Genomic DNA, 24,268 nt, shown 5'->3' with positions numbered 1-24,268 from the left:
TTGTTTTTAGTGTAGGTCACATACAAACACTTCAAAACAGATCTCATTTAAAATGCCAGAGCTCTGCTCAATCCAGACAGTCCAGGCTGTGAGTGCCTTTGCAAAACCTTTGAAGAATGCGGACTAGAAGGGCCTAATGGCCTGTTTCCGTGCTGTAATTGTTATGTTATGTTATGTTAAGAATGGCTATAAGGACTTCACAAGTAGGTGTTCATCGGACATGCTGTGGACTAATGGATTATTGTTTTGGAAAGCAACAGATGTGTGATCGGAAGATTAGGTCCAGAGCTGCAGTCTGTCTGAGTGCAGTTGACTGTTCTAAGAGGGTCATGTGGTTTTCTCTGAGTGAGAGAGACAGAGAATTCATTTCTACAGTTCAGCAGCAGCAGATGGGAGGTTGTGGTACATGTTGGTACCACAACATGGACAAGCTGGCAAGCTTGGAACAGGACAAGCTGGCAAACTTGTAGAAAAACCCCATTTTGAAGATGGGTTGTGAGTTCTTAGTTCAGCCTGGTAAAGCCCTGGAGGAGTGAGAAGTGAGATTGGACTGTGAATCAAAGAACTTTTCTGAACTTACACACACATTACATACACGTGCGCTTAGTATTAGAAGGGGGTTAAGCTAGGTTAAGTTAAGTTAATAGTAATAAGTTAAAGTGTGATCCTGTTTTCATGTTTAAAGATAATTAAAAGCAACGTTTGTTTAAGTAACCATTTGTCTTGGTGAATTTCTGATGCTGCTGGGTTTTGGGGTCCTCTGGGCTCATAACATTTGGGGGATTGTCCTTTTGCATTGAAAATTAGAGTTTTGGGATCTTAAACTTTAGGAGTTTTTGTGATTTATCAGTGAATTGGTGTTTCCAAGCTAATTTAGCTTGTGTGTGTGGAAAACAGTAGCAATTATGTTAGTTAATTTTTGTCACAACCATCACCTGCAGATCTGCAGAGCAAGAAAAAAGAGGAACTGATGGTTATTTCTAAGGCATTAAAACTGACTGAAGTCAAACATTGGATGAGGAAAGTACAAATACAGAGGATTATAGTGAAATATTATACAGGTGAGGGAAAATTTGTTGAGAAAGACAATTTTCTGGAGGATTGATCTATTGAATTGTAATTGTAATTGGAGAAATGGAGGATGTTGGAAGAAAGAGAGAAACAGAACTTCGAGTTGCAGAAACAACAAAATGAGGCAGAGGAATCTGAAAATGGAGAAGCTGAAAGATGGAGGGAGGAGGATGAAAGACAAAGAAAATATGATTTGGAAAAATTGGAAAGGGACAGACGGTTTCAATTAGAGAAGTTAAAGACTGAGATGGAGGGAGGTAAGAGAGCTGAGGCTGTAACTCCTGTGGGAGGGTTTTTGGCTAGTCGAGGTAAATCTAGTTCCTCCTTTCAATGAGGGAGATATAGATACATATTTTCAGATTTTTGAAAAGGTTCCCGAGAGATCAAGATGGCCAAAAGAAAAATGGCCATCAAAGTGTGTTGAAAAGCACAAATTGCATACTCTAGTTTGACTGCAGAACAAGTGGCAAATTCTGATACTGTTAAACAAGTATTGAAAGCTTATGAATTGGTTCCAAAAGCATATAAACAAAAATTTAGGAGTTTGGTGAAAACATGGAATCAATCTTATATGGATTTTACTCTGGGAAAATCTGTATGTTTTGACCGTTGGTGCACCTCAAAAGGAATAAAGAATTATTTTGACAGATGGAAAGAATTGATATTAATTGAGGAAATTAAAAGGTGTGTTTCAAATGAGATTAAATTAGACCTGGATGAGAAAGATGTAGGGAGGTGGCAGCAAATGGCTAGGTTAGTGGATGAATATTCCCTGATTCACAAAAACAAATTTCACAATCGTAAGCCTGTTCAGAAGGTGAATGTGGAACAGATTAGTAAACCTGAAATTAAGTCTGGTGAAAATGTTAAGAGAAAAGATGAAGGTAAGGTGGGAAAGGACAGAACCTCTAGATTTTTATGCCATTTTTGTAAAAAATTTGGTCATGTTATTGCAAATTGTTTAAGGTTGAAAAGGAGACGATAAAAGGAGCTTTTACCAGAAGCGTGTATTCAAACAGTGGAGTTTAAGGAGAGCAGATGTTCCAAACCTGGTAAGGGTGTCATGGATGTTTTCAAACCTTTTGTGTCAGGGGGCTTGGTTTCAGTAAAGGAGGGGGAATCACAGGTTCCAGTTAAAATTCTTAGAGATACTGGGGCTGCTCAGTCACTGTTGTTGAAAAATGTTTTAACACTTCTTTTTTTGAAAATTCTATTTATCATTTGTTTCAATACAATAAGGAATAATTCAGTTTGATCATAATTATCATACACAATGATACAGAAACATGTTTAATTTCCTCCACTCAAAAAAAAAGAAATGAAAGAAAAAGAAAAGAACACCTACCTCTACATATATAATATTATTAGCATGTCTACTGTTCACTGATTTTTTTTAGAGGGGTGGGTAAAGTGGAGAAGGTGGGTGAATTTTCTTCATAAAATCCATACATGGTTTCCAAATCAAATGTGTTTCTTGTAAAAAACCAATATTTATTTTGGTCTAATAATTTATTCCACTTTATGTGATTCTGTATCCCATTAATGTTAATGAAATCCCCCCAGAAGTCTGGAAGGCTGGCGGCAAAACTCTGCATGCCAAACTGCATGAGTTTTTCAAGCTTTGTTGGGACCAAGGTAAACTGCCTCAGGATCTTCGTGATGCCACCATCATCACCCTGTACAAAAACAAAGGCGAGAAATCAGACTGCTCAAACTACAGGGGAATCACGTTGCTCTCCATTGCAGGCAAAATCTTCGCTAGGATTCTACTAAATAGAATAATACCTAGTGTCGCCGAGAATATTCTCCCAGAATCACAGTGCGGCTTTCGCGCAAACAGAGGAACCACTGACATGGTCTTTGCCCTCAGACAGCTCCAAGAAAAGTGCAGAGAACAAAACAAAGGACTCTACATCACCTTTGTTGACCTCACCAAAGCCTTCGACACCGTGAGCAGGAAAGGGCTTTGGCAAATACTAGAGCGCATCGGATGTCCCCCAAAGTTCCTCAACATGATTATCCAACTGCACGAAAACCAACAAGGTCGGGTCAGATACAGCAATGAGCTCTCTGAACCCTTCTCCATTAACAATGGCGTGAAGCAAGGCTGTGTTCTCGCACCAACCCTCTTTTCAATCTTCTTCAGCATGATGCTGAACCAAGCCATGAAAGACCCCAACAATGAAGACGCTGTTTACATCCGGTACCGCACGGATGGCAGTCTCTTCAATCTGAGGCGCCTGCAAGCTCACACCAAGACACAAGAGAAACTTGTCCGTGAACTACTCTTTGCAGATGATGCCGCTTTAGTTGCCCATTCAGAGCCAGCTCTTCAGCGCTTGACGTCCTGCTTTGCGGAAACTGCCAAAATGTTTGGCCTGGAAGTCAGCCTGAAGAAAACTGAGGTCCTCCATCAGCCAGCTCCCCACCATGACTACCAGCCCCCCCACATCTCCATCGGGCACACAAAACTCAAAACGGTCAACCAGTTTACCTATCTCGGCTGCACCATTTCATCAGATGCAAGGATCGACAATGAGATAGACAACAGACTCGCCAAGGCAAATAGCGCCTTTGGAAGACTACACAAAAGAGTCTGGAAAAACAACCAACTGAAAAACCTCACAAAGATAAGCGTATACAGAGCCGTTGTCATACCCACACTCCTGTTCGGCTCCGAATCATGGGTCCTCTACCGGCACCACCTACGGCTCCTAGAACGCTTCCACCAGCGTTGTCTCCGCTCCATCCTCAACATCCATTGGAGCGCTTACACCCCTAACGTCGAAGTACTCGAGATGGCAGAGGTCGACAGCATCGAGTCCACGCTGCTGAAGATCCAGCTGCGCTGGATGGGTCACGTCTCCAGAATGGAGGACCATCGCCTTCCCAAGATCGTATTATATGGCGAGCTCTCCACTGGCCACCGTGACAGAGGTGCACCAAAGAAAAGGTACAAGGACTGCCTAAAGAAATCTCTTGGTGCCTGCCACATTGACCACCGCCAGTGGGCTGATAACGCCTCAAACCGTGCATCTTGGCGCCTCACAGTTTGGCGGGCAGCAACCTCCTTTGAAGAAGACCGCAGAGCCCACCTCACTGACAAAAGGCAAAGGAGGAAAAACCCAACATCCAACCCCAACCAACCAATTTTCCCTTGCAACCGCTGCAATCGTGTCTGCCTGTCCCGCATCGGACTTGTCAACCACAAACGAGCCTGCAGCTGACGTGGACTTTTTACCCCCTCCATAAATCTTCGTCCGCGAAGCAAAGCCAAAGGAAGGAATGTTAATACCAATAAAATTCAATTTTTTAGCCATTAGATATTTTTCTAAATCTATCAACCAGCCATCCTTCCACTCCCATCCCTCTCATATTTAAAACACTAACATTATATTTCATGATATATTTATTATATTTTGGTGTATTAAAAAAGTAAAACAGAAAAAAAGACAGAATCCCTCCCCCATCAAAAGTGCACATTATTAATAAAACATCCTATAGGAGTTGCAGTCAAAACCACAGCAGGACTCATGACTCTGTAGAAGTTAGCCCTTCACTCCCAACCAACTCTCTCAAAATACTTCACTATCTCTTGTTCCATTAGGTCTATACAATCACTGCCAATTACAAATTGTTACTTATTTATAGATCTTTCAGGTTAAACACTTTCCTCCCTAAAATTCTCCCTCTCTCAAAATATCTTTTTTTTTAAACATTTGCTCATTTACTCTATGTTATCAGCTGTCATCCTTCTGCATCATCTCTCACTTCAACCATCACTCTCCTCTGCCCTCTCCTTCTCAGACAATGAATCTGCAAACATCTTTGCCTCATTGGGGCCCACAAAATATCTATTTTTCCCGACTGGAACAAAAACTTTCAACCCTGCCAGGTACCTTAAAACAAAAGGATAAACTTTCTTCCATGACATATTTTTTAACGGCATTGAATTATTTTTTTTCAACAAATCAAAACTTATATCAGGGTAAAATAAGATCTTACTTCCATTTTAAATGAATGGTGATTGCCTTACTTTTGCTTGCTTCGCCGCCAGTTCCAGGATCTTTTCTCTCTCTTCATAACGAAGTGAATTGACCAGTATTGGGCTCTTTCAATCTCAATGCCTCCTTGAAATTCGGTTACTCCCAAAGATTGCGGAATCCAACATTGCAAAAGCCTCTTCATGTCCTAATTTTTGTTGCCTTCTTTGCCCAACAATTTTTATATTATTTCTTTGACTGAGAGGAGGAAAGATTAAAACAAGAGGACATGAGTTAAGAATTAAGGGGCAGAGGTTTAGAGGTAACATGAGGGGGAACTTCTTTACTCAGAGAGTGGTGGCCGTGTGGAATGATCTTCCGGGAGAAATAGTGGCGGCGGAGTCAATTGTATTATTTAAGAAAAGGTTGGACAGATATATGGATGAGAAGAAGATGGAGGGTTATGGGCATTGTGCAGGGAGGTGGGACTAGAAAGGGGTGTTTGGTTCGGTGCGGACTAGAAGGGCCTAATGGCCTGTTTCCGTGCTGTAATTGTTATGTTATGTTATGTTATGAAATCTTCTAAAATGTCAATGTTTTGAGTTAGTTGATCTTTTGCTGCTGTCGCTTCATCTTGAATTTTTTTCATCTGCTCTTTAACATTTTGAATTTCAAATTCATTCCCTTTCATTTTTCCTTCCACAACTTCAAATTTTTTATCAACTTGCCACTTCATTTTTGTAAACTTCTTATTTTCAACAATACTCTCATTACACTTTATAACTTCCATTGCTAATTTCACCAAAGATTGTTGAAAAGTGTCCATATATTTCTTCATTTCAGCTGTGGTTATACAAGTCTTTCATTTTTCTGATTTTTTAGCCAAAGCCCTTTGTTCTAAGTATAATACTTGTTCTTCATCCTGATCACTGGAGCTGGAGGCTTCTTGGGCTTTTTAAAAAATTGCCTCCATTTTTTCTGTGCTCTGTGTACGCACGACTCCTTGTACATGCGCAGAGTCACTTCTTCACCCGTATATCCAAGATATCCAAGATATACCCAGATATCCAAGGTGTCCCCAGCTCCAGGCTTGTCTCCATTGGCTCCTACTTTCTGGACGGCTCCAGGATCCTTCTTTGAGGTCGGCCTCTCTTCTTTATCTGTCTCTTTTTCTTGTTTGATTTCTTGTGAAGTAATAGCAGTTTTATCTTTCTTTAGTGACATCTTGTACTGTTTACTAGGTCTTCCCACAACTTTTCCTTTCTTTTTTACAACCACTTCAACTTTTTAAAAACTTTTTTTGAACTTTTTCGGAGAGAGAAGGGATTCCAAGTCTAACCCCACATCTTCACGTGGCACACTCCCAAGAATGTTTTAACTCTTGATCAAAGGACTGACACAGGGAGATGACTGATTAAAAGTGTTAGAGGTGAGGTGGAGTCGCTATCTCTTCAGAGCATAGTGTTGAATTCAGAATTAGTTACAGGACCTGTTGTAGTCTGAGTAATTTCAAAGTTTCCCATGCAGGGAGTCTCATATTTATTGGGAATAATTTGGCAGAGAATAAAGTTGAGTCAGTCTTGAGAATAACAAATCGGCCAGGTAAGGATGAGGTTGAGGAGGATTGTGAGATATATCCTGCATGTGCTGTAACAAGGTCTGTGACTAAGAAAAAGATGAGAGCGGAGGAAGATCCAGTTGATAGAGACTTGCCCAGTATTTCTGAAATAGTCTTGAAAGAGCAGGTTAATTGTGAGAGTAAAGATTTCTCTTTGTCATTCAGCAACAGAAAATAGATACAGATCTTATTGACTTCAAGGGAAAAGCAGTAAGTGAACAGGAGGTTAAAGAAACAGCTTGTGGATATGACTTGAAGGGTGAATTGTTAATGAAACCTTATTTAGAGGATATGGGTAGTGGAGAACAATCTGTATCTGAGGTGTTAGTCATTGACAGGGTTGAGGAAGTTATGGATTATAAGATTATGGAAACAGAATCTTGTGAGAGTAACCTGAAAGAAACCACAGTTCCTGTGCGCCTGCCTAACTCAGCAATTTTGGAAAAGTTAGGCCATCTTAAGTCCCAAGAACAGATGCAGTTGAAATAATTAATTTTGAAATATACCAATTTGTTTTCTGATGTGCCAAAAAGGACATCAGTGATTTATCGTGATGTGGACGTGGGAGAGGCAAGTCCCATAAAACAACAGCCATATAAAATAAACACTCAGAAAAGTAAAATCATGGATAAGGAGGTGGAATATATGTTGAGAAATGATATTATTAGACCTTCAAACTCAGATTGGAGTTCTCCTTGTATTCTGGTACCTAAACCAGATGGAACTGTTAGGTTCTGTACAGATTACAGGAAGGTTAATTCAGTAACTAAAACAGATGCTTATCCTATTCCTAGAATAGATGACTGTATTGATAAAAGTGGCAAAGCTAAATTTCTTACTAAGGTGGATTTGATGAAGGATTACTGGTGTGTGCTTTTAACTGAGAGAGGAAAGATTGTTTCAGCTTTTGTAACTCCATCCGGTTAATACGAGTGCCTTTTGACATGAAAAATGCCCCTGCAACATTCCAAAGGATGATTAATACGGTAATCCAAGGGTTAACACATACAGATGCTTATATTGATGACTTGGTTACAAAAAGTGACACATAGGAAGAACATCTGAGGGAATTGGACAAATTGCACACTCGTGCTAACCACCACCCAGACCGTGGGACCCACCAGGGAAGGAATGGGGCTCAGTGCAGTGGGAGGCAAGAGGGGAGAACTCCCTGAGGGTTAGACCCCAAGGGAAAATGTGCCCTTTCATCAGGGCTACTCACGGGAATTTCACAGCCTCCCACCCCAGGGGATACGGAGAACTGCTCCAGAATTTCCATGCACCGGGATACCCTGGCTAGCCTTAGGGAGCACAGTGCCCTGTTATCTGTGGTCCTCATGGATGGCATCCACCGTAGCGACCACGATCCGGCAGGGAGCAGGAGCATCGCCACATGGAGGGGAGGAAGAGAAAAAGCCCCCTCAGTCTTAAATATGTCTCGCTCTGCTGGGCAGGAACCAATGACCGGGGCCAGCCAATGGCAGTGCAGGCTGAGGCTTGTGGGTGGGTACGGATCTGACTGGCTAGCTGCTGGTCAGTGGGGAGTGGCTTTCAGTAAAAGATATTGCTGATTGGCCAGCAGTACAGAAGGCAAGTGCAATGCTGGTATTCATTTCGATGGCTCTGGGATATAAAAGCAGGAATGTGAAGTTGAGGATTTATAGGGAACTGGTCAGACTGCACTTGGAATATTGTGAACAGTTTTGGGCTCCATATCCAAGAAAGGTTGTGGAGAGAAGGCCTGGCTGTGGGGCAGAGTGGGGAAGTGGATCAGTTTGTGATGGATTGCAGAGCAGACAATGGGCTGAAGGGCCTATTTCTGGTCCTATCTCTTATAGTGTGAGGATGTGTTGGCATTGGAGAGGGTCCAGAGGAGATTCACAAGGACGATCCCTGGCATGAAAGGGTTTTCATATGAGGAGCATTTGACAATTCTGGGACTGGACTTGCTGGAGTTTAGAAGAAACACGGGGGGGGGGGGGGGGGATCTTATTGAAACCTATTGAATATTGAAAGGCCTGGACTGACTGGATGTGGAGAGGATGATTCTGGTGGTGGGTGAGTCTGGGAACAGAGGGCACAGCCCCAGAATAAAAAAAAAATCCCTTTAGGAGGAGGAATTTCTTTATCCAGAGCGGGGTGAATCTGTGGTATTTGTAGCCACAGATGGCTGTAGAGGCCAGGTCATTGGTTTGGAGGACTGGGATTGGCTGGGGGTTTGGAAGGCAGGGATTGGATGGGGTTTGGAGGGCAGGGATTGGATGGAGGGAAGCTCAGGTTGAATGATATCATTCCTGTTGGATTTTTCTTTGCAGAACTTGCATTGGTGAACAATGGATGCACACGTGTCCACTACCTTCATGCTACTCTATCTCCTTGCCCACATGCTGGAGTTGGCTGGTGAGTAAATATGTCCCTTGGAGTCTGGGCCAGGGCTACGGAGCAGTGCTCCAGCTGGGTGATGTCTGCACCCCTCACTGTCTTCTGTCTTGGCCAACAGCACTGAGCCCGGCGAAGCCAAGGATCTCCCACTGCCGGTCAACGGACAAGGAGACATTCACCTGCTGGTGGGAGCCGGCGCAGGATGGGGAATCAACAGCTAATCACACGCTGTGGTACAGCTTGGAAGGGTATGACAGGACAGGACTGAGGCCTACCACCCTCCAATGAGAGCTGTTGCAGCTGGGAGCCTGGGCACAGATAGGATGACTAACCCCCCAACTGCTTCCCAGGGAGATGTTCTGAACCCATGTCCCTTGTCTGAGTGTAGGGACCTCCCACCCACCCCACATGAAGGGATGGGACTTGTCCGAACCATAACCCCAATGTTCCCATGTCTGAATTCTGGCCCTGTCTCCCATCTCATGCCAGATCCCAATGGTGATCCCAATGGCTCTGTGTCCAACCCTTAACCATGTTACCCCCATGTTGTGGATGGTGCAGAAGGCTGTCGGAGGTTATGGGAAGATGTAGACAGATGCAGAGTTGGGCAGAAATGTGGCAGATGGAGTTCAATCCAGATAGGTGTGAGGTGATGCAATTTGGCTGAGTACAGGGTTAATGGTCAGTTACTTAGGAGTGGGGATGAACAGAGGGGTTCAAATCCATACATCCCTCAAGGTCATTGCACAGGTTGATAGAATAGTTAAGAAGACGGATGGGATGCTGGAGTTTATTAATGGGGGATTGAGTTGAAGAGTAGTTGAGAGGTCATGTTACAATTCTACAAATATCTGGTGAGACCATCCTCGAAGTATTATGTTCAGCTCTGGTCACTTCATTATAGGAAGGATGTGGAAGCTCTAGAGAGGGTGCAGAGGAGATTTACCAGGGTGTGGCCTGGATTGGAAAATGTGTCTTATGAGGCAAAGGTGAGCAGAACTGGGACTTTTTTCTTTGGAGCATAGAAGGATGAGAGGAGACTTGATAGAGGTCGACAAGATTCTGAGAGGCAGGATTAGCAAACACCAGAAAATGTGTATGAAGTGAAGGGAGGGAAGTTTAGTGGAAGTTTAGAAGTTTAGTGACAAACTAACAACCCTTTTAATTATGTTTGGGACTAAAGGGACTTTGTTAGGAATAACGCAGGAACAGCAATGGAAAATTCACCAGACAATGGTAAATTCAAAATGAAAGTTTTTTTAATGAAACTATTAATAACATAACATCTCTTACTTCTCTCTAAACTTAACTCTAAATTTAACCCCACTATGTGCATATGCAAAATGTATGTGTGTATATAATTAAAGTCCCACTCTGAAAAGTCTATTTTTAAAACTTCAGCATCATTTTAGTCTTGCTTGAAGGTCTTAAATTCTCAGTTCAGAAATAATTATAAAGCATTTTAAACATCATATCTTCAGGCTTCTTTACTCACAATTCTTTTGATGAGGTGTCTTGGAGAGATATTATTTAAATAGAAGTGACCATCTTTTGAGCCACCAATGTACCTCCTGTGAAAAGGAGAATACAATTCCTGTCTTCCCAGGATCAATTCTTCTTTTTACTGAAGATTTTGGAATCTCTTTTTCACATGAAGAATCTGCTCTCGTTTCAAAGAGACAGTGAATGTGGATATTTTCTTCCATGATGAATTCACAAACCCAGACAAGTGTTAAACAAAGTGGCCATACAAAAATGGAACCAGTAAAATTCTGTCCACTTTTCCAAAGAGACAGTGAAGTGGTCTTCTGTATTTCAAAAGCCATTGATTCTGTGTTTACATTTTCTCAGGAGTAACACACAACAGCATCTATTCTGTTTACTGTAATTCAACCTTGTCTTTCACAAGGTTCCAACTCCTATGTGTCATGGGGTTTTGACTTCTGTACTCTCCAAACTGAACTGATCCAAAAATGTCTGAATTGAATAATATATTTCTCCAAATCATGTGACAGTTACATTATCAATGAGGTCAGTCCCAACTCTTGGAAACCACATGACTATAAGTTTTATTTCTACCAAAATTCTGTTCCTTTTTCAAAACCACTCCATATCCATAACAACCTCTGACCTCACTTCTGTCCATAAGTGGTTTTGTTAAAAAAACAGATGTCTTCCTCAGCAGTTCTTATTGACTACTTAGATACTTCAGTTTTTAATAAAGCAAACACTCGATTGTTCTTGAATAATTAAGATCCTGTTCAGATCCATTAGGTCTGTCTTTCCAAGACGCTGTGACTCCGAGAATGAACTCTCTTATCTGAGCACATTGGCTCTCTATAAATGTGCTGTGACCTGTGTGCGACCCTGTACCAGCCCACAACTAACCTACAAAGAATACAGATACACTATTTTGTCTCTATAATTTACTTTACTAAGGCATTTTTATAAGAAATATAACTTAACCTTAACCTAAATATTATTATTAGCATAGATCCATACAGGGGACAATCAAAGGTAAGTTTGGTTTCTTTTACACGGAAAGTTGTGGGGGCTTGGAATGCCTTGCCAAGGGTGGTGGTGGAGGCTGGAACATTGGGGGAATTTAAGAGACTCTTAGCAGACACATGGATGGAAGAGAAATAGAGGGTTATGGGGCAGGGAAGGAAGGTTTAGCTTAATTAGGTTTAACTTGGTCGGCACAACACTGTGAGCTGAAAGGCCTGGACTGCGCTATAATGTTTCATGTTTTATGTTCTGTCTGACCCCCAACCACAGTGTCTCCTAAACCAATCTTTGACCTCAGTACGTCTACGACTAACCACTGACCCGGTCTCTCTGCGTCTGACCCTTGACCCTAAATCTGAATCCTGGTTGTGGTGACCCCATGCTGACCCCTTACCCCAGCATCTTCATGCTGACCCCTAACCCCGTGTCCCTGTGCTGACCCATGACCCCTGGCCTGGTGTCCCTTTGGTGACCCTTGACCCCTGTCTTGGTGATTCCATGCTGACCCCTGACCGTGTCTCCAACTTCTGATCCCTGACTTGGTGTCCTAGTGCTGACCTCTGACACACCCCGGATATGGTGGCCCCATCTTCATCCATGACCTAGTGAAACTATGCTGCTGACCCAGTGACCTATGCTGACCCCCGACCCCCGAGTAATACTTTCCCTCTGCTGACCCCTGACCTCTGAGCAACTGTGTCGACAGGGAGGAGCAGGAACATGAGTGTGCGGACTACGTGACCATGGGGCCCAGTTCGTGTTTCTTTGACCAGTCACATACCTCCATCAGGACCATCTACAACATCAGCGTGGTGGCTTTCAGCCCGTTGGGCCGCACCATCTCCAACCCTGTCTACATTGATGTCCTCTACATCGGTGAGTCTGCACACCCCACCACCCACCTCCTGTGGGAGGAGGTGGGGCGAGGGGGATGGGATGAGGGGGATGGGGTGAGTGGGATGGGGAGGGGAGGTAGAAGAAGGGGAAGGGGGTGGGGAGGGAGCTGGGAGGGGTTGGGGAATGGGAGTGGGTGAGGAAGTGGATGGGGAGGGGGAAGGAGAGGGAGGGGTGTGGGGATGGGAGGTGGGAGAGGGGGTGGAGGAAAGCAGGAGGGGAGGGTGGAGGGGGACGGGAAGGGGATGGGGAGGAAATGGGTGGATACAGACAAGTGTGAGGTGTTGCATTTTGGAAGGACAAACCAAGAAAGGATGTACATGGTGAATGATCGGGCACTGAGGAGTGAGGTAGAGCAGAGGGATCTGGGAATACAGGTACATCATTCCCTGAAAGTGGCGTCACAGGTGGACAGGGTTGTAAAGAAAGCTTTTGGGTGATTTTAACTTTCCACACATTGACTGGGATGCCCATCCTGTAAATGGGCTGGATGACTTGGAGTTCATTAAATGTATGCAGGAGAAAGGGCAGTGTTGGATCTGCTATTAGGAAATGAGATTGGTCGGGTGACGGATGTTGGGGAGCACTTTGGGTCCAGTGATCACAATACTATTGGTTTCAAAATTATTATGGAGAAAAGTGAATTATGAGGAAAGCGAATGGTATGTGGGCATTCATAGCAAGAGGATTCGAGTACAGGAGCAGAGAGGTTCTATTGCAGCCATACAGGGCCCTGGCGGGACCACACCTGGAGTATAGTGTACAGTTGTGGTCTCCTTATCTGAGGAAAGACACTCTGGCCATGTAGAGGTGCAAAGAAGGTTCACTAGATTGATACCAGATATGACAGGACTTACATATGAGGAAAGGCTGGATCGACTAGGCTTGTACTCGCTGGAATTTAGAAGATTGAGGGGGATCTTATAGAAACATAAAATTCTTAAGGGATTGGACAGGCTAGAGGTAGGAAGGTTGTTCCTGATCTTGGGGAAGACTGGAACCAGGGGTCACAGTTTAAGGATAAGGGGGAAGTCTTTTAGGACTGAGATAAGAAAATGTTTTTTCTCTCAGGGAATGGTGAATCTGTGGAATTCTTTGCCACAGGAAGTGGTTGAAGCCGAATCCTTGTCTATATTTAAGAAGGAATTAGATTTGGCCCTTGTGGTGAAGGGGATCAAGGGGTCTGGGGAGAAGGCAGGAACTGGGGACTGAGTAGATGATCTGACATGATCAAAATGAATGGTGGTGTAGGCTTGAAGGGGCCAAATGGCCTACTCCTGCACCTATTTTCTATGTTTTAAGATGGGTCTGGACTCAGGGTTGAGATTTTTGTTTGGAGAAAGGTTCATTATGAGGAGATGAGAATGGATTTGGAAGGTGTGGACTGGGAGAAATTGTTTTATGGGAAGGATGTAGAAGGAAAATGCGGGACATTCAAAGGTAAAATTTTAAGATTCAGAGACAGTAGGTTCATGTTAGGATGAAAGGAAAGATTAAAAGTTTTAGGGAGCTTTGATTTTCAAGGGTTATTGGAAATAGGATTCAGAAAAAGAGAGGGTGGAGAAAAAGTCTAGACAGCATGAAGGAAATGAGGTGTTGGAGGAATAGAAAGAATGGAAAAAGAATCTTAAGAAGGAAATGAGAAATGCCAAGAGGAGATATGAGGTTGTGTTGTCCAGTAAGGGGAAAATAAATCCAAAGGGTTTCTACTGATATGTTAGGGATAAAAGCCAGTGAGGGATAAAATTGGTCCCCTAGAGGATGAGAGTGGATGGGTGTACATGGAGCCAAAGGAGAGGAGGGAGATTTTGAACAGTTTTTTTTCTTCAGTATTTATTAAGGAGAAGGATATCGATCTGTGTAATGTCACGGAAATAAGTACAGAAGTTGTGGAAACAATGATGATTAAAGAAGAGGAAGGTCTGAGGCTTTTAAGGAGAACAAAGGTGGATTAATCTCTGGGTCCTGACAAGATATTCCCTTGGACCTTGTGGGAGGTTAGTGCAGAAATAGTAGGGGCTTTGACGGAGATGTTTAAATGTTATTAGTATCGGGAATGGTGCCAGAGGATTGCAGGGTGACTCATGGAATTCCAGTGTTTAGAAAAGGTGCTGGGACTAAAACTGGTAGTTGTAGGCCTGTACGTTTGACATCAGTGGTGGGTCAGTTCATGGAAAGTATTCTTAGAGATGGTAGATATCAATATTTGGATGGGCAGGGTTTGATTAGGAACAGTCCACGTGGATTTGTGAGGGGAAGATCATGTTTGATGAGGGGAAGGCAGTGGATGTTGTCTATATGGACTTTAGTAAGGCCTTTGATAAGGTTCCTCAGGGAAGGTTAGTTAGGAAGGTTCAATCATTAGGTTTTAACATTGAAGGAGTAAAATGGATTCAACAATGGGTGAGAGTGGGAGATGCCAGAGAGTGGTGGTCGATAACGGTTTGTCAGATTGGAGGCCGGTGACTAGTGGAGAGCCTCAGGTTTGAGTATTGGGTCCATTTACATGAATAATCTGGATGATGGGGTGGGAAATTGGATTCGTAAGTCTGCGGGTGATACTAAGATAGGAGGAGCTGTGGAGAGTGAAGATGGTTTCAATGCTTGCAGAGGGATTTGGGCCAGTGAGAAGATGGGCAGAAAGATGGCAGATGGAGTTTAATGCAGATCAGTGTGAGGTGTTACATTTTGGAAGGGCTAATCAAAATAGGGCATACATGGTGAATGGATGGGCATTGAAGAGTCCAGTAGAACAGAGGAATCTAGGAATAATGGTAACTAGTTCCCTGAAGGTGAAGTCACATGAGGATAGGGTGTTGGCCTTTTAAAATCAGAGCATTGCCTCGAGGAGCTGGGATGTTATGTTAAAATTGTCCAAGGCATTGGTGAGGCCAAACCTGGAGAATTCTGTACAGTTTTGGTCATCAAAGTATAGGAAGGATATCAATAATTTGGAGAGAATGCAAAGAAAATTTACGAGGATGTTGCCGGGGTTACAGGGAAAGGTTAAATAAGTTGGGGATTTATTCTTTGGAATGTCAAAAGTTGAGAGGGGATTTGATTGATGTATTTAAAATTATTAGGGGCATAGATGGAGTTGATGTGGAGAGGCTTTTCCTTTAAGAAAGGGGGAGATACAAACGAGAGGAGATGAGCTGAGAGTTAGGGTCAAAAATTTAGAGGAAACATGAGGGGGGACTTCTTTACTCTGAGAGTGGTGGGGGTGTGGAACGAGCTTCCGGATGAAGTGGTGGAGACAGGCTCGATATTAGTATTTAAGGAGAAGTTGGATTTGTATATGGGCGGGAAAGGAATGGAGGGTCACGGCTCAGTGGGATTAGGTGGGAGAAAGTGTTTGGTATGGATTAGAAGGACCAAGTTGGCCTATTTCTGTCCTGTAATTGTTATATGGTTATAAATCAAAGTATTGGGTACAGGAGTTGGGATGTTATGGTAAAGTTGCATAAGACATTGATGAGGCCAAATTTGGAGGATTGTGTGCAGTTTTGGTCACCGACCTACAAGAAATATATCAATAAGATAGAAAGAGTTCAGAGAAGATTTACTAGGATGTTGCCTGGACTTCAGAAACTGGGTTACAGGGAAAGGTTAAACAGGTTAGGACTTTATTCCCTGGAGCGGAGAAGAATGAGGGGAGATTTGATCGAGGTGCTTAAAATTATGAGGGGAAGAGACAGAGTAAATGTAGGTCGGCTTTTTCCACTGAGGGTGGGTGAGATACAAACCAGAAGACATGAGTTAAGGGTGAAAGGGGAAAAGTTTAGGGGAAACGTGAAAACATAGAAACATAGAAAGATAGATGCAGGAGGAGGCCATTTGGCTCTTCAAGCCTACACCACCATTCAATATGATCACGGCTGATCAGTACCTGGTTCTAGCCTTCTCCCCATACCCCTTGATCCCCTTAGTCACAAGTGCAAAATCTAACATACTCTTAAATATTGACAAGGAACCGGCCTCAACTACTTTCTGTTGCAAAGATCTACCACCATCTGAGAGAAGACATTTTTCCTCACCTCTGTCCTACACAATTTCCCCTTATCCTGGTTCTGGCTTTTCCCAGCATTGGAAACAACCTTCCTGTGTCCAGTCTGTCTAATCCCTTAAGAATTTTATGTTTCTATAAGGTCCCTCCTCAATCTTCTAATTTCCAGAGAATACAGGCCTAGTCTATCCAACCTTTCTTCATATTCAAGTCCCTCCATCCTTGGTATCAGTCCAGTGAACCTTCTCTGCACCCCCTCCATGGCAAGGATGCCCTTCCTCAGATAAGGCGACCAAAACTGCATGCAGTACTCCAGGTGTGGTCTCACCAAGGCCCTGTACAGCTGGAGTAGGAGTCCTACACCTGGACTCAAATATTCTCACTTTGAACTCCAACATACCATTCGCCCTCTTCGCCACCTGCTGCACCTGCATGCCCACTTTCAACGACTGATGCACAGCAACAGCCAAGACTCTCTGCATCTCCCTTTTTCCTAAACAGATACCATTCAAATAGTCCTCTTTCCTGTTCTTACCTCCAAAGTGGATAACCTCGCATTATCCACATTATACTGCATCTGCCACATCCTGGCCCACTTGCCTAACTGGTCCAAATCACTCTGCACCCTCCTAGCATCCTCCACACAGCTAACCCTGCCACCCAACTTCGTATCATCTACACATTTCCAGATATTGCTATCTATTCCCACATCTAAGTCGTTGATATATATTGTAAACAACTGCGGCCCCAGCACTGAGCCCTGCGGTACCCCACTAGTCCACTGGCTGCCATTCTGAAAAGATCCCATTTATTCCTACTCTTTGCTTCCTGTCTATCAACCAATTCCCTACCCACCTTAATACCATCCCTCCTATACTGTGCTTTTCAAGTTTGTACGCTAGTCTTCTGTGCAAAACCTTATCAAATGCCTTCTAAAGTCCAGATATACCACATCCACTGGTTCTCCCCTATCCACTCTACTGTTACATCCTCAAAAAACTCTATTAGATTCGTCAGACATGATTTTCCCTTCACAAAACCATGCTGACTCCATCCAATGATACACTACTCTCCATGTCTACTGTGATTGCATTTTTAATAACTGATTCTAGCACCTTCCCTATGATCGATGTCAGGCTAACTGGTCTGTAGTTTCCTGGTTTCTCTCTCCATCCCTTCTTAAAGAGTGGGGTTACATTGCCCACCCTCCAATCCTCAGGAACTAATCCAGTATCTAAGGAGGTTTGAAAAATTATCACTAATGCATCCACTATTTCCTGGGCTACTTCCTTCAGCACTCTTGGATGCAGACCGTCCGGCCCTGGGGATTTATCTGCCTTTAATCCCTGCAATTTAACTAATACAACCTCTCCACTTACAATTATTTTCTTATTCCCTCCCTCACATTAGTTCCCTAATCCTCAACAATTTCCTGAAGATTAGTTATGTCTTCCTTGGTGAAGACAGAACTAAAGTAGTCATTCAGACAGTCTGCCATGTTCCCCATGATTAACTCACCCGTTTCTGTCCGCAACGGACCCACATTTGTCTTAACCAACCTTTTTCTCTTAACGTATCTATAAAAGCATTTTCAGTCATTTTTTATGTTCTCTGCCAGCTTCCTCTCGTAATCCCTTTTACCTTTGCTAATTAATCTTTTTGTCCTCCTCTGCAGAACTCTGAATTTCTCCCAATCATCAGGAATATTATTTTTTTGAATAGTTTATATGCTGCTTCTTTGGATTTGACACTCTCTCGGATCTCCCTTGTTAGCCACGGATGCGCTACCCTCCTTGATTTATTCTTTTTACAAACTGGGATGTACATCTGTTGTACTTGCTCCAAGCTATCCTTAAATGATGGCCATTGCATTTCCACCGTCAGTCCTTTAAGTACCATTTGCCAATCTATTTTAGCCAATTCATATCTCTTAGTGTCAAATTTACCCCTCTTCATGTTCAGAACCTTTGTATCTGAATCAACTGTCACATTCCATCCTAATGAAGAATACCACAATATTGTGGTCACTCTTGCCCAAGGGGGTCTTCACCACAAGATTGTTAAATAATCCTATTCCATTACTCAATCCCCAGCCTAGAATGGCCTGTTCCCTCGTCAGTTCCTCGACATGCTGGTTTAGAAAACAATCCCACATACATAAGAAGAAATCCTCTTCCTCATCACCCTGACCAATTTGGTTCACCCAATCTACATGTAGATTAAAGTCTCCCATTCTCACTGTTGTCCCTTTGTTGCACACATTACCAGTTTCCTGTTTAATGCCATCCCTAACCTCACTGCTACTGTTAGGTGGCCTGTACACAACTCCCACGAGCGTCTTCTGTCCCTTCGTGTATCGCAGCTCTACCCACATCGATTCCACATCCTCCAAGCTAATGTCCTTCCTTTCTATCACATTCACCTCTTCCCTAACCAGCAATGCTACTCCACCTCCTTTTCCATTCTGTCTATCCCTCCTGAATGTCGAGTAACCCTGAGTGTTGAGCTCCCAGTCACGGTCCCCCTGAAGCCTGTGATCCCGACTATGTCATAGTCATTAATAGCTATCTCCACATTCAACTCATCCACATTATTACGAATGCTCCTTGCATTGAGACACGAGGCCTTCAGACTTACTTTAGCCACACTCCTATCCCTTTTACCATTATGTAAATAAGTAGCTCTTTTTGATTTTCACCCCGGTCTTACCTGCCTATCATTATTGCTTTACACCTTGCAATATTTTGCCTCAATCTTCTTTTTACACCCCTCTGACTCTCTGGACTTGGTCCCACACCCCTGCCACATTAGTTTAAAACTTCCCCAACAAACAAACCCCCAAGGACATTGGTCCTGGCCCTGCCCAGATGCAGATCAGTTTGTACCAGTCCCATCTGCCCCAGGACCGGTTCCAATGTTCCAAGAGTCTAAAGCCTTCCCTCCTACACCACCGTTCAAGCCACATATTCATTCTAGCTATCCTGTTAGTCCGACTCTGACTAGTTCGTGGCACCGGGAACAATCCAGAGATTATTACCTTTGAGGTCCTACTCCTTAATTTATTTCCTAACTCCCTAATTTCATCTTGTAGGACCTCATCCCTTTTTTTGCCAATATCGTTGGTACCAATATGGACCACGACAGCTGGCTGTTCACCCTCCCCTTCCAGAATGTCCTCCAGCCGCTCTGAAGACATCCCTGACCCTTGCACCCGGGAGGCAACACACCAACTGGGAGTCTCGTTTGCGGCCACAGAAACTCCTGTCTATTCCCCTTACAATTGAATCCCCTATGACTATTGCCCTACCACTCTTTTTCCTGCCCTCTCTCACAGCAGAGCCACTCATGGTGCCATGACCCTGGCTACTGCTACCTTCTCCTGGTGGGCCATCTCCCCCAACAATATCCAAAACAGCATATCTGTTCTGCAGGGAGATGATCGCAGGGGTCTCCTGCACTACGTTCCTGTTTCTGTTGGTCACCCAGTCCCTATCCTTCTCTCTACCCTCTGAAACTGCGGTGTGACCAACTCACTAAAGGTGCTATTCACCAGCGTCTCAGCATCCCGGATGCTCCAAAGTGAGTCCACGAGAAGCTCCTGTGCTGACATACGGTCAATCAGGAGCTGCAGCTGCACGCACTTCCTGCACATGTAACTCGCAGGGACACTGACGGTATCCCTGAGCTCCCACATAGCACAGGAGGAGCAGGACACAGGTCTGAGCAAATCTGCCCTGCATGACCCGTTGTGCCTAAATAAAATAAATGAGAGGAATGGAAAAACTCACCCCTCTATTTTTCTTACTTGTGCCTCCGCCTCTCTGTGTCGAAGACTCAGGAGTCCCACTCCTTCACCGGGCCACTCCCAGACCGGTTCCTACTCTTATGTGCTGCTCGTCTGTGGAAAACTACTCAATTTCCCTCACCTCTTCTCTCTATCTAATCACTGCCTCAATATTTACCTTGTTGTCAGACACTCCACGCCCTTCCTCCACTCGACGGCTTGACCAGACTAACTAGGGGGGAACTTCTTCACACACAGAGAGTGGTGGGGGAGTGGAATGAGCTGCCAGCTGATGGGGTGAATATGGGCTCAATTTTAATATTTGAGAAATTGGGACAGGTACATGGATGGGAGAGGGATGGAGGGCCATGGGCTGGGACCTGCCAATAAAATAGATTGGCATGGTGGATTGGGAGTGGGGTGCTGGGGAGGGTAGTGGAGAGGGGGTGTGATTAGTGGTTGGTTGTGGATGGTGGGGAGGGGTTGGATGGTGGAGAGGGGGTGTGGGTTGGGGTTGGATGGTGGAGGTGGATGGATGGAAGGTTGTGGATGGGGAGGGGGCTAATGGAGGGGAGGGAGTGGATGGGGGAAATGGGTATTTGGTGGGTGGATGCTTGGGAAGGGTTGGATGGAGGGGTTGGTGAGGGGAGGATGTGGATGGAGGGAAGAGGGAGGTTGGAGGGGAGGGGGTGGATGGAGGGTGGGGGAGGTTGGAGGGAAAGGATTGAGGGGAGCAGATGGATGGTGGGAAATGGGTATTTGGTGGATGGGGTGGATGGTTGGGAAGGGTTGGATGGAGGGGTTGGTGGTGAGGGGAGGGTGTGGATGGAGGAAAGAGGGTGGATGGAGGGAAGATGGTGAATGGAAGGGAGGGAGTGGATGGTGGTCTGGGAGTGGATGGATTGAGGTGAGGGTGGAGAGGAGAGATGGCAGGGTGGTGGGCGGTGGTCGGAGTGGTGGACTGACGGATTCTCAACCCCCCAGAACCCTCAAGATGACCAGCAGATCAATAGCACCCTCACCCTGAACCATCCCCTTAATGCAGCCTGTGACCTATGCTCTCTGAACTCTTACCTTTTTCTGCTCTAGTTCAGCCTCCACCACCGGTCAATGTCAACCTGCAGGCCCGGACAGACCAGGAGGGAGACATGGTGGTCACATGGTCACCACCGACCAATCGCACCACTCACTTGGAATGGACCGCCATGTGCTACCAAGTCCGACTGAAACCCAGGAAAGCATCATGGGAGGTGATTTCTCACCATGCGGTCACTGATCCCCTGACCCATTCACCCCAGTGTCACTGAACCCCGTAACCTCACCCCAGGTGACTATACCACGGAGTCACCAAACCATAGAAGCATAGATCACAACAGCACAGAAACAAGCCCCTTTGGCCCTTCTAGTCTGTGACAGACCCAGTCCATAGCCCTCCATATCTCTCCCATCCATGTATCTGTCCAAATTCCTCTTAAATGTTAAAATTGAGCCCACATTCACCACCTCAGCTGGCAGCTCATTCCACACCCCCACTGCTCTCTCTGTGCGAAGAAGTTCCCCCTCACGTTCCCTCTAAACTTTTCCCCTTTCACCCTTAACCCGTGTCCTCTGGTGTGAGGTGTTGTAGTTTGGAAAGACAAACCAAGAAAGGACGTACATGGTAAATGGTCAGACATTGAGGAGTGGGGTAGAACAGAGGGATCTGGGAATACAGATACATAATTCCTTGAAAGTGGCGTCACAGGTGAACAGGGTTGTAAAGAAAGCTTTTGACATCTTGGCCTTCATAAATCAAACTACTGAATCCAGGAGTTGGGATGTTATGGTAAAGTTGTATGAGACATTAGTGAGGCCAAATTTGGAGGATTGCGTGCAGTTTTGGGGGTCACCGAACTGCAGGAAAGATATCAATAAGATAGAAAGAGGGCAGAAAAGATTTGCTGGGATGTTGCCCGGACTTCAGGAACTGAGTTCCAGGGAAAGGTTAAACAGGTTAGGACTTTGTTCCCTGGAGCGTAGAAGAATGAGGGGAGATTTGATCGAGGTATTTAAAGTTATGAGGGGAACAGACAGAGTAAATGTAGGTCGGCTTTTTCCACTGAGGGTGGATGAGATACAAACAAGAGGACATGGGTTATGGGTGAAAGGGGAAAAGTTTAAGGGGAACATGAGAGGAAACTTCTTCACACAGAAAGTGGTGGGAGCGTGGAACGAGCTATCAGCTGAAGTGGTAAATGTGAGCTCAATTTTAATGTTTATGGTAAATTTGGACAAGTATATGGATGGGAGAGGGATGGAGGCCTATGGACTGGTTGCAGGTCAGTGGGACTAGGCAAAAAAAGTTGTTTGGCACCGACGAGAGGGGACAAGGTGGCCAGTTTCTTGCTGTAATTGTTCTATAGTTCCGAGGTATCTCACCTACCCTCAGTGGAAAAAGCCTGTCTACATTTATTCTGTCTATTTCCATCATAATTTTAAACACCTCAATCAAATCTCCCCTCATTCTTCTACACTCCAGGGAATAAAGTCCTAAACTCAATATTCAAGATTAAAGATACAAAAATCAATTTGTGGTCATGTAATAAAAACAGTGCCATATTACTCAAAAGTGTTCTCACCTGCTGTAAGACAGATTCACCGTTTGCAGAAATTGCCTGAAGTCCCTCATACTGTCAGAGAAAGAGAAGCAAAAGAGAGTCCCCCCAGCATCACCGAGTGTCCGTGGATTCGCCCCCCGCAGCCTCTGCAGCCACACAGACCGCTGTTCGATCCATCGGCTGCCCGAGGCCCAGATTTGAACCTCCCACACGAACAGGAGGCCTCCAGCGCCCTCGGCACCCTCTCGCATTCCGGTTTCCGATACCTGGTCCCCCTTCAGCCCGTACGGAGCCAGTCTCCCGCAGCCCGCCGCCTGGTGCGAATCCCTTGACTACACTCCCTCACAGCCTGCATGGGTTCCTCGCCTCACTTCACCAACAGCTCGCTGCCTATGTGGTTCCTTCAGACGCAGAGTCCCTCATTGGTCCGCCGCCTGGTTACATTCCCGTGGGTTGTCTCCTCTGCTTCGCCTTCACTAACGGGGTGGCCCCCTAAATTTATGGTGCCCTGCATCAGTCCTCCCCTTCCCTGGAGTCTGCAACCATACTCCTGGCTGCTGCCAATCAGAGGCACCGCCATCTTGGGTCCAGAAAAACCACCTTTAACGTGCTGTTTAAAGCTTGTATGGAGCCGACAGCAGTCGGATGGGGCAGTTTGACCTCGCAGGACTGCAGTGACTCTGCTCCTTGTTCTCTGTTGGTCAGCAGCAGTGGCGGCGCTACCACCCAGCTGACATTTTAAAAAAATGAACCTTTCCCTGGAACTCAGTTCCTGAAGTCCGGGCAACATCCCGGTAAATCTTCTCTGCCCTCTCTCTATCTTATTGAGATCTTCCCTGTAGTTTGGTGACCAATCTGCACACTATTATGGTCAATATTCCAACCCTGTCCACCTGTGATACCACTTTCAGGGAATTATGTACCTGTATTCCCAGATCCTTCTGTTCTACCCGACTTCTCAGTGCCCGACCATTCACCATGTACGTCCTTTCTTGGTTTGTCCTTCCAAAATGCAGCACCTCACCCTTGTCTGCATTAAATTCCGTCGGCCATTTTCCAGCCCATTTTTCTAGCTGGTCCAGATCCCTCTACAAACTTTAAAAACCTTCTTCACTGTCCACAACGTCTCCAATCTTAGTCTCATCCGCAAACTTACTGATCCAATTGACCACATTATCATCCAGATCATTGATATAGACGACAAACAACAATGGTCCCAGCACTGATCCCTGAGGCACCTCTAGTCACAGGCCTCCAGTCTGAGAAGCATCATCCACCACTACTCTCTGGCTTCTCCCATCCAGCCATTGTCGAATCCAGTTCACTACTTCACCATGAATACCTATCATCTGAACCTCCTGATTAACCTCCCGTGTGGGACCTTGCCAAAGGCCTTACTAAAGTCCATGCAGACAATATCCACAT

At 44.8% G+C, this 24,268-nt stretch overlaps 1 protein-coding gene across 1 annotated transcript in view; it reads left to right on the top strand.

Annotated features, from left to right (window-relative positions):
• The window catches only part of LOC138735841 (prolactin receptor-like), an 81,943-nt gene that overhangs the window by 35,880 nt on the left and 21,795 nt on the right, over positions 1-24,268 (top strand). The window contains exons 2-5 of the mRNA XM_069884341.1: positions 8,988-9,072; positions 9,173-9,302; positions 12,269-12,438; positions 21,336-21,496. Coding sequence (XP_069740442.1) covers positions 9,006-9,072; positions 9,173-9,302; positions 12,269-12,438; positions 21,336-21,496 — 528 coding nt within the window. The 5' untranslated portion in view covers positions 8,988-9,005. The remainder of the gene's footprint in view (positions 1-8,987; positions 9,073-9,172; positions 9,303-12,268; positions 12,439-21,335; positions 21,497-24,268) is intronic.

The sequence above is a fragment of the Narcine bancroftii genome, chromosome 1 (assembly GCF_036971445.1).
Source record: "Narcine bancroftii isolate sNarBan1 chromosome 1, sNarBan1.hap1, whole genome shotgun sequence".
In the NCBI taxonomy this organism is placed as follows: Eukaryota; Metazoa; Chordata; class Chondrichthyes; order Torpediniformes; family Narcinidae; genus Narcine; species Narcine bancroftii.
Note: the sequence above shows the minus strand (reverse complement) of the source record. Positions and strands in the feature narration are given on the sequence as shown.